The sequence below is a fragment of the Watersipora subatra genome, chromosome 5, assembly GCF_963576615.1.
Source record: "Watersipora subatra chromosome 5, tzWatSuba1.1, whole genome shotgun sequence".
Taxonomy (NCBI): domain Eukaryota; kingdom Metazoa; phylum Bryozoa; class Gymnolaemata; order Cheilostomatida; family Watersiporidae; genus Watersipora; species Watersipora subatra.
Genome location: NC_088712.1, coordinates 31,236,461 through 31,246,822, shown reverse-complemented (window position 1 = coordinate 31,246,822; position 10,362 = coordinate 31,236,461). Strand labels below are relative to the sequence as shown.

General features: G+C 37.8%; 3 protein-coding genes across 3 annotated transcripts in view; 1 reads left to right on the top strand and 2 right to left on the bottom strand.

Moving 5' to 3' along the window:
• Window positions 1-1,169: 1,169 nt before the first annotated feature.
• On the top strand, window positions 1,170-2,081 carry LOC137397280 (uncharacterized). The gene has a single exon (XM_068083569.1). It carries the CDS (start codon window positions 1,170-1,172, stop codon window positions 2,079-2,081), a length of 912 nt encoding a protein of 303 aa, XP_067939670.1.
• Window positions 2,082-5,603: 3,522 nt separating this feature from the next.
• Window positions 5,604-6,709, bottom strand: LOC137397279 (RNA-binding protein 12B-like). Its single transcript, XM_068083568.1, has 2 exons — window positions 6,700-6,709; window positions 5,604-6,274 (listed from the first exon to the last, which is right to left on the bottom strand). The coding sequence occupies exons 1-2, from the start codon at window positions 6,707-6,709 to the stop codon at window positions 5,604-5,606; spliced, it is 681 nt and encodes a 226-aa protein (XP_067939669.1).
• Window positions 6,710-7,195: 486 nt separating this feature from the next.
• The window catches only part of LOC137397620 (xylosyl- and glucuronyltransferase LARGE2s-like), a 74,407-nt gene continuing 71,240 nt past the window's right edge, over window positions 7,196-10,362 (bottom strand). The window contains exons 14-16 of the mRNA XM_068083913.1: window positions 9,937-10,137; window positions 9,080-9,178; window positions 7,196-8,240 (exon numbers count right to left, since the gene is read on the bottom strand). Of these exons, the coding sequence (XP_067940014.1) occupies window positions 8,153-8,240; window positions 9,080-9,178; window positions 9,937-10,137 (388 nt within the window). The 3' untranslated portion in view covers window positions 7,196-8,152. The remainder of the gene's footprint in view (window positions 8,241-9,079; window positions 9,179-9,936; window positions 10,138-10,362) is intronic.

The window sequence follows — 10,362 nt, the reverse complement described above, 5'->3', positions numbered from 1 at the left end:
TTTTATTACAACAAACGTTAATACTTTTATTACACCAAACGTTAATACTTTTATTACACCAAACGTTAATACTTTTATTACACCAAACGTTAATACTTTTATTACACCAAACGTTAATACTTTTATTACACCAAACGTTAATACTTTTTTTGGCTACATGTTCATGTAAGTTTAGTGGCAAAAAAACATTTTTTTATGATAATTAATATGGACTAATGAATAAAAGTATATTTATAGCTGCATTAATTATGAACAAATACCAAATACAATAATTATTACTGATTGGCATTTGCAAGGTATTCTATCATAATGTTGAACATATCAATCTCATAATGCAATATTTAAAGACAGATGTCTATAGTTTGTCCAGTTGAACATATATCTAATTATATATTTCTTGATGTTTATTATCTGTTTTCTGTCATCTGTCCTTCGGTGTTCCAGCTATAGCTATTAAAGTCTTAGACTTAAAATTTCATGATTTGAAGACTTTGAACTCACGGAGACTGCGTCCGCAAGTTTTTTAATCACGAGCTCTACCACTGAGCTACGCAAGGCATATTGATCAAAAACATTATCATATATGGTATAGCGTGCGCACACGCTAAATGACGTATTATTTGATACTATGAATTCTATCAACTCTATAAAACACGATGCCTTTTTCCATTTTTGTGAACTTCTATTTCCGGCTTTTCGTAAGGTTCAATTGCTAAATCCGCGGTCAAGGTCAATACTTTTCACACGGACAATTGTAGTATCTTGAGTAGGAATGGCTTCTACATTTTCTCACAAAATCATTGATATATATTATAGATATATATATAGATATATATATATATATATATATCTATATATATCTATAATATAATATACCGGTATATATATACGTGTGGTATATATGTATGTATATATATACTATTATATATATATATATATATTTATATATATATATATATATTTATTTATATATATATATATATTTGTATATTTATATGCTTTTGCACTTGCTTTTAGTTAATATATATATATATATATATTATATATATACATGTATATATATTATACATAAATGTATATATATACTGGTATATTGTAAGCTAAGGAATAAACAAATTAGAATTAAATTAGATTCTACCTAGCAGCTTCATCTGAACAAATCTATTCTTATGAAAGACCTCTTCTACACCTCCTTTCTGCCTCCTCTATACCTCTTTTCTGCCTCCTCTACACCTCCTCCCTTCCTCTTCTACACCTCCTCCCTGCCTGTTCTACACCTCCTCCCTGCTTGCTCTATACCTCCTCTCTACCTCCTTTCTGCCTCCTCTACACCTCCTTTCTGCCTCCTCTACACCCTCTCTCTGCCTCCTCTACACGTTGTTTCTGCCTCCTCTACATGTCGTTTCTGCCTCCTCTACACCCCCTCTCTGCCTCCTCTATACCTCCTTTTTTCCCCTCTACACCTCCTTTCTGCCTTCTCTACACCTCCTCTCTCTCCCCTCTCTGCCTTCTCTACACCTCCTTTCTGCCTCCTCTATACCTCCTTTCTGCCTCCTCTATACCTTTTTTCTGCCTCCTCTACACCTCCTTTCTGCCTCCTCTACACCTCCTTTCTGCCTTCTCTATACCTCCTTTCTGCCTCCTCTATACCTCCTTTCTGCCTCCTCTATACCTTTTTTCTGCCTCCTCTGCACCTCCTTTCTGCCTTCTCTACACCTCCTTTCTGCCTCCTCTATACCTCCTTTCTGCCTCCTCTATACCTTTTTTCTGCCTCCTCTACACCTCCTTTCTGCCTCCTCTACACCTCCTTTTTGCCTCCTCTACACCTCCTTTCTGCCTTCTCTATACCTCTTTTCTGCCTCCTCTACACCTCCTTTCTGCCTCTTCAACACCTCCTCTGCCTCTTCTACACCTCCTCTCTGCCGCCCTGCCCCTCCTCCCTGCCCTCTCTACACCTCTTGTTTGCCCCCCTGCCTCTCCTCCCTGCCCCCTCTACACCTCCTCTCTGCCCCCTCTACACCTCTTCTCTGCCTCCTCTACACCTCCTCTATGCCTTTTGGAGTCAATGCTGCCTGTACTAACTAAAGCAGTTTGTCGGAATTTTTAAATAACTATTTGAACAACCTGAATTCAGAACTTGTGGGGTGGTTATTAAAAATTTTTTTACAAGAATAGTTTCAAGCCCTATAAGAATCTTTAAAATCATTTAAGATCTAATTCTTCCAATTGTTTAAAAGTCAGATCTTCAAATCTGTTTGGAAAGAGCAGATTTGAAAATCTGACTTTTAAAGAATTTGAAGGATTAGATCTTATAAGTTCTAAGATTCTTATCAAATCTGAAATCAAATCTGTTTGAAGAGGGAGATTTGATCAAATCACTTTCAAATCTTTAGATCTGAACTCAAATAATTTGAGACCAGACCTTCCAATCTGCTGATTTAAAGGTCTGAACTCAAATTACATTTTTGGTGAATGAGATCAATCATCTATTCAAAAGAAATCCAAAATGTTGTTGATACATACGTCTATTTAAGAGTGAGTGATCTGGCAGGTGCTTAAATGACTGGCAAAAACTGTACCTGTTTTGGTTGTCATGTTGAGCTGTTTTCAGTCTCAAACGTTACACGAATTCTGAGATAAGAAATGGTAAAAACTTGTTTATCACAAACTATCAGCCAGTTTTACCTCCTATTGCAAAAGTTTGTAGTTTAGCCTAGTCTGATTGGCTAATGTAATGGTAAAATATCTTAAATAGATTTTATAGATTACATACTAGCATAAATTGGAATAAATTTTAAACTCTAGGTTTTCATCAGTAAGAAACGCAACTGCAGCAGACAATTTAATGCAAAAGAACGCATATGTTATAAAAGATTTGGGACTTCAAAGCGAATCCTTGATATGCCAGACAAGGGATGAATGGAAATGAATTGACTCGCCGCTAACAGCTGCTCATCTCAAACTTCTGTCTTAGCTTAAAACAAACTCAGAGAATTCAGCTGAGTTTGTGTAGACATAAATACGAAGGCGATGGGTTATATGATACCATAGTGTGTATTTCTTCCTCATCTCACTTGATTAATTGATACCGTAATCTTTCTTGGCCAGATAAACTTGGCAAACGCTCAACTTTTCTTCAAGCAGGATCTCTCGCTAATCCTAATCGTTAAAAACTCAAAATGGTATGCAGAGTAGCGGTCTAAAGACGCCAGTAGTCTTTCACGGTTATGATTTCAATCAACGATTATTACGCAATCTATTGGAGCTGTGCTAGATCACCTTGCGGTAAGTAAATATCCATTGTCGTTATAAAAAGCTAAATTGCAACCATTACAAATATTAATTATCCCGAGGGTTCAGCTGAGGATTATAATTATGTTGGATGAAATTATGATCGACTCTATCATGATCCGGAAGAGTGCGTAAGTTCAAATGTCAAATCCAGTCCAATCCTGAGCCATTATACTCAAGCTAGAGAGAGATTATGTTTATGTTTCAATGTTTAGAACAGCAGATCAATGAGGCTGGTGTTGTGTATTCTAAAGGAAGAACACTTTTTATGAGCCAGCTCTATATTACAAAGGTTGACACGCTACCAAAGAGTCATTAACGCGTGTCAGCAGGTATCAGTCTGTGGTATTTACTGCCTTAGCTGGTTAGGAGCATAAATTGATTGCAAAGCTATTCTCCTTGCCAGGCTCTCAATGTTTTGTAACTAAAAAATATAAAACTTAGTTGAACTCAATTTTTTTTTATGACAGTCTCTTACCGGAGGAAACAACCTTATCCTATAAACTATCCTAAAACTTACGATTGTTCATTGAAATAGTATTATAAGTTTGAAGTCTGTGCGCGATGCGGTGTACTATCAGGTGAAGAATTCAACCTGTTTCAACTGGTGAAATCTCATAAAAACAATGACGCAGAATGATATATATGATTTAACTGTATAAGTCAGAAACTAACATCTATATACAATAATGACACAGCATCTTTGTAGATATTTTGGTAAACACTTTATCAATTAAATGAGTTCTGCTATAGTTCTTGCAGCATACCATTTATTTTCAGCATCGTAAGACACCAAGAAGTGATTAACTTACCAAATTTTTTATATAACTAAATAAAAACAAATAATAAGTTATTAGTAGTCTTTAAAATTAACTTTTTATCTGTTCTGAATTTTTGGCTGCATAACTAAACTTCCTTGTAAAATCCGTTTTGACATTTATGTAGCTACAAAAATGAGCAAGAAACAAAGGCATAGTTTAAAAAACCAAACAGTAGTAAGAAAGAATAACTTGAATAAGGTGACAATGGATAACTTATAAAAATATTTTCTGGTTTACATGTAATAGTAATATAATAGTTTTAGATTTTTCTTATTTATAGGCTGATAACAAAATAGTACACTTGATCCAGGAGTTGGAAAGAAGAACAACGTCGTAAGGGGCTCATCAATCCAACCTAATCATATTTATTTGCGACTTGAGAAAGTTGCTTCATCCTTTATCCCTGAACTTTGATTGGTGATTGGTGACATTTGTAATGACAGTTCATAGTGTCATATTGGATAATGTGGGAGACAATTCCAAATTGGCAAAACATTAGGAGAAATAAGGCTATCATGTATATATACATTATATACATTATAGCCTATATACATGGCTATATGTATATCAACTCCTACATACCATACATAAATATATCAACTCCTACATACTGTACATACGTATATCAACCTCTATATACCTTGCATACATTTAGCAACATACCTACAATTATTGTATGAGTCGTATATATGAGGCATGCTGCCACGCGATGAGAACAGTATATAGCAGAGTCATCACCCTCTCTGGGAGCACAGAAACAGCTTGCCTACCTACATACCATTTCCTCCAGTTGTTAATGCACTGGCTCTTTAATGGTTCATAGACTGTTCTTTCCTGCCTGAATTACCTGGCAAGATTTCTATACTAGAACTAAGAAATTATAAAAGTTAACTATGTGAGACGAAAAAAGAGAATATCGTCTGACAGTTTACAGGCAGAGAGTTTGTATTTCCGGTTTGACAGAGACTATTGGCAGAAGGACTACCGATATAGACTTTCTTCGGCATTTCTTAAAGCAAAAGTTAAAATATCCTACAACTTTTGAAACTCTACCAACTCTGTCATGATTTCCATTCTATTTTGCTGAATGGAAGTTTCTATAAGAACTTCTTCACTTTTTCAACTGATCACTCAGCTTACCATTGTCTACCAGGATATATTCTATTTCAACTGATCACTCAGCTTACCATTGTCTACCAGGATATATTCTATTTCAACTGATCACTCAGCTTACCATTGTCTACCAGGATATATTCTATTTCAACTCGTGGTAAAAATTGTTGACATTTCAAAACTGTCAGGTTATTGTCGTACCTGAAGTTATTTTGGCTGTTGGTCTTAAGGTCTGGTGATTTTGAGGTTTGGTTGTCTCGAGGTCTGAAGATGTTGAGGTCTGGTTATCTTGAGGTCTGGTGATGTTGAGGTCTGGTGGTCTTGAGGTCTGGTGGTCTTGAGGTATGGTGGTTTTGAGGTCTGGTGGTCTGGTTATCTTCAGGTCTGGTGATGTTGAGGTCTGGTGGTCTGGTTATCTTTATGTCTGGTGATGTTGAGGTCTAGTGATCTTGAGGTCTGGTGGTTCTGAGGTTTGGTGGTCTTGAAGTCTGGTGGTCTTGAGGTCTGGTGGTCTTGAGGTCTAGTGGTCTTGAGGTCTGGTGGTTTTGAGGTCTGATGGTCTTGAGGTATGGTGATCTTGAGGTCTGGTGGTCCTGAGGTCTGGTGGTCTTGAGGTCTGGTGGTTTTGAGGTCTGGTGGTCTTGAGGTCTGGTTATCTTGAGGTCTGGTGGTCTTGAGGTCTGGTGGTCTTGAGGTCAGGTGGTTTTGAGGTCTGATGGGTCTTGAGGTCTGGTGATCTTGAGGACTGGCAATCTTGTGGTCTGGTGGTTTTGAGGTCCGATGGTCTTGAGGTCTGGTTATCTTGAGGTCTGGTGATGTTGAGGTCTGGTGGTCTTGAGGTCTGGTGGTCTTGCGGTATGGTGGTTTTGAGGTCTGGTGGTCTTGAGGTCTGGTTATCTTGAGGTCTGGTGATGTTGAGATCTGGTTATCTTGTGGTCGGGTGGTCTTGAGGTCTAGTGCTCTTGAGGTCTGGTGGTCTTGAGGTCTGGTGGTCTTGGGGTCTGGTGATGTTGAGGTCTGGTGATCTTGAAATTCGGTGGTCTTGAGGTCTGGTTATTTTGAGGTTTGGTGGTCTTGAGGTCTGGTGGTCTTGAGGTCTGGTGGTATTGAGGTCTAGTGGTCTTGAGTTCTGGCGGCCTTTAGGTTTGGTGGTCTTGGGGTCTAGTTATCTTGAGGTCTGGTGATGTTGAGGTCGGGTAGTCTTGAGGTCTGGTGGTCTTGAGGTCTGGTGCTCTTGAGGAATGGTGGTCTTGATGTCTGATGGTTTTGAGGTTTTCGAATTAAGCCTATGAGTATTGCGTATGAGCATATTTTGTCCTCGCTTGTTACGAAAGGAGCTGATAGCGTTACTGTGTATTTACCACCTTTTATTGCTCTGCGGCTCTATTGCTCATCACTGCGCTAGCTTTTTTAGCTGACTGTTTAGGACTGTACTGCTCATGTCTCCAGTGTTTATCACTCTATTGCTACTAACTCTTGCTCATCACTGTAGTGTTGATTACTCTATCACACATTTCTGTCTAACTGCTCTCTCTATTGTTCTTGGTTTTATCAATAACCGTATTTTTGTCTACAGCATTATGAGAAACATTGATCTAGTGGTTGGTCACCACTCTTGCTCATCACTATGAATTCATTACTTTATGAATAGCCTATCGCTCAGTAATCTAGTTCTGATCACTTCATGGCTGATCACTGTTTGTGCCCTTGCTGATAAGACAACTGCTCATCCTATTGGACCCATTTGTTTATGCTCTTGCTGATAGGACAACTGCTCATTCTATTTGACACATTTGTTTGTGGTATGCTGCCTCAAAGGATCCACAGTGAGGCTAAACTACAAATCAATGGCACAGATGTCCAACAGCGAGGCAAATATGTAAAATTGATTTGTAGAGGAAATAACTCTCTTGATTGGTAGTGAAAATAGTTCTAATGATTGGTAGAGAAAATAGGTCTATTGATTCGTGGTGGAAATAGCTTTATTATAAAATTAACTCCTTATCATTCCATTTGAGTACATGAATACTGGCAGTGTGAATGGCTTCATGCTTGCATTCTACAAAGGAGTAAAAGTTAAGAGCAGACAAAACTTAGCAATAAGGTAGATAACAGCCGAGACATCGAGCTGTGAGAATTGACATGGAAGTGTAAAATACAGCACCAGTGAAATCATATAACATCATGACTAAGAATCAGAGATTAGGTGCTGCCAAATGAACTAAGCGTGATCACAGAATGTGATATGCATCTAGACATATAATTACAAAGAAATGACTACAAAACATGTGATATTTAAAAAAGCAGCAAAACTCTTATAGTTTCTTATAAGGCCAAAATTGGATCAGAGAAATGTGTAAACATGAAAATCATTGAATGCTGTCACTGTATTAGGTAGAATTACTTAAAAAAAATTCAATATTTACAATAATCTTTCAGACTCTTCCTTACAATTGCTTATGAACAATATGAGTTATGATTGAAAAAAATAAGCTCCTTGGCCGTGTCTTGAACCACAACTCTTACAAGTTGAGTGAGCTTAAACAGGCAGAACAAAATCAAAATTTGCCGAAGCAAAACGTGGTTTTAAAAAAACTGATACTTAAACATGAGAACAGAAACAAAAATTCAACCAATATTATAGTTTACTATAAAATTTCACATTTTATGAACTTCAAACAGCCCAACCAAAAATGCTTCAAATCTGTTTAAGTGGTTCCGCGTAGAAAAATATTCATTGATTGCAGCCATCTGGCTGGAAAGTTTAATTATGTGAGAGAAGGCACTGCGGAGAGCATAAATATACATATACACAAATAGGCTTGGCTTGATGCAACACAGTTCGTTAATACAGGTTATTGGTTATAGCCTAGTTGTCTTATAGAGTGACGAAATGGAAAGAAGGCCATTACATCTTCGTTTCTTTCTTAATCGTTGGAGAGATACTTGAGGGCTCGAATGCCATAACTCCTTGAGAGATCTTTCTGGAACTCTTTCTTCAGAGTCTTTAGGCACCTGCAGATAAGAAGTGGAGATGCTAAAGGACTGTGGCTATAATCTACATGTAGAACTTTTGGCATCCGGCAGTTTGGTGTGTGACAGGCACAGTCGCTAGTACCGGCAGTTTGGTGTGTGACAGGCACACTTGCTAGTACTGGCAGTTTGGTGTGTAGCAGGCACACTCGCTAGTACCGGCAGTTTGGTGTGTAACAGGCACACTCGCTAGTACCGGCAGTTTGGTGTGTAACAGGCACATTCGCTAGTACTGGTAGTTTGGTGTGTAACAGGCACACTTGCTAGTTCTACACATTAATAACAAATATACACATACGCGGTCTACCACAATCATTGTTTCTTCACTTAAAACATCTCTTTGTTGAGAAAGCGTGAAAAATACTATTTATTCTATTTGATTTCTTTTTCAAATCAAAAGGAATTGTGCTATTCTAAGTGTTGTCACAGTCGAGAGACAATTATTAATGTATGTATAAGAACAAGCCTCACAGCGTTAACGCCCTTAGTTATATTTAACACAGCGTTAACATCCTTAGTTATATTTAACACTTAGTTAACACAGCGTTAGTCATATTTGAAAAAAGGAATTGCTTCTGATGTTGGGAAGTTCACCAGATTGGAGGTGAAAAAGCTATGAATGTCAAGAAAGACAGAACTGACAAACTAAAAGCAATATTATAATTGAAAGAACATAAAAAGAAAACTAGAAAAAGGGCATAAATAACAGAAAGAAGGTGTGTAAACATTTATAGTAGAGCATACAGACAATACCAAAACTATAAATAACAAAAGACAAGGTTGCTGAGGTGATAAACTAAATAGATTGTTGATTAACTCACTTTCTGTATACAGGACTAGATCTGTACTGAGAGATGTCTAGACTAGGAGCGTGTGGGGTGTGTATGATGAAGGCATGTGGTAACACTACCATCTTGAACCTAAAACAGAACTCAAGCCTTTCAATGAATCGATATATAATTAGTATAAACTAGCCTCACGTTCTTTAATATTTGATTTAAAAAAATGAATATCCAAGAAGTTATAAAGCACATAAATTACATAATTTTTTTATTATATATTTCAATACATCAGAGTCTTGGCTTTCGAATGAGCTATTGTTTGCCATGGTGAGACAGACATTGGTTGGTGTTTATAGGATTTCCCCAGAGCTCTACCGCAGAAATGTTTACTGGCATAGGCTCAGAAATTGTGACGTCACAATTTTCTTATGCGGTGTTGTGTGCTCTTACCGCCTATTTTGAGTTTGTGTTTGAACATGTGTTTGTGTTGGTCGGGCGTTAGCACGATCCCGGGCATTGTTGATTATCTAGAATCCTAGTTTATTATTAGCGCTCTCTGGTTTTAACAGCACCTATTGTCACAAAAAAGCGCAGCCTCAATGGCAGCGAAAGAGATCGACTACCTAAGGCTAAATAACAACTGTGATATCACATTTTGAGAACCTGAACCAAGTGTATTTTTTGCAGGACATACTTTTGACACCCTGTTTTTCATAGTTCTATTATTCTTTGTGTATTGAATATAGGCTCATTTGAAAGCCAAGACTCTGTTTAAACAGATCTACGCGACGTGTTAACCAGAAAAAGCCTACTTCGAATATCATGCCATAGCGGTGAAGCATGCAAATACATGAACAGGAAAGGGACAGCATGATAGGGGACAGCATGATACTGACCCCTGTGCATCCACTTCCATTATGTGAGAAACCTTGTTCCAGCCAAAGCCGAAGAACCTCTCATCATACTTAGGCACACGCTCTCTGCTGACCACGATGTATGGTTCATAATTGGGCTGCCAGCTGACAGGGTATGGTTGACTAGAATTAAACCAACGACTATAGTTGGTTGGAGCGTGTCCCTCTGGCCACACATCATGCCTGCATCGTAACATAACAATATTAAACGCACCAAATCAGCCTTAGACAAGCAACATTAGAACAAGAATAATATCTCACACATAATATTCCTCAGATAAGACTTGAAAAACAAAGGGCAACATAAACAAGTCACCATACAGCAAACACAACAGGGGTGCAGGAATCTCAAGAACAGCGGTCAGAGTTTGCTGACGCTGCTGCACTCTAGCGGTTTCCTGTGTTATG

Coding starts and splice junctions, on each gene's coding strand:
- LOC137397280 (XM_068083569.1), top strand. CDS start 1,170: ATGAAAGACCTCTTCTACACCTCCTTTCTGCCTCCTCTATACCTCTTT.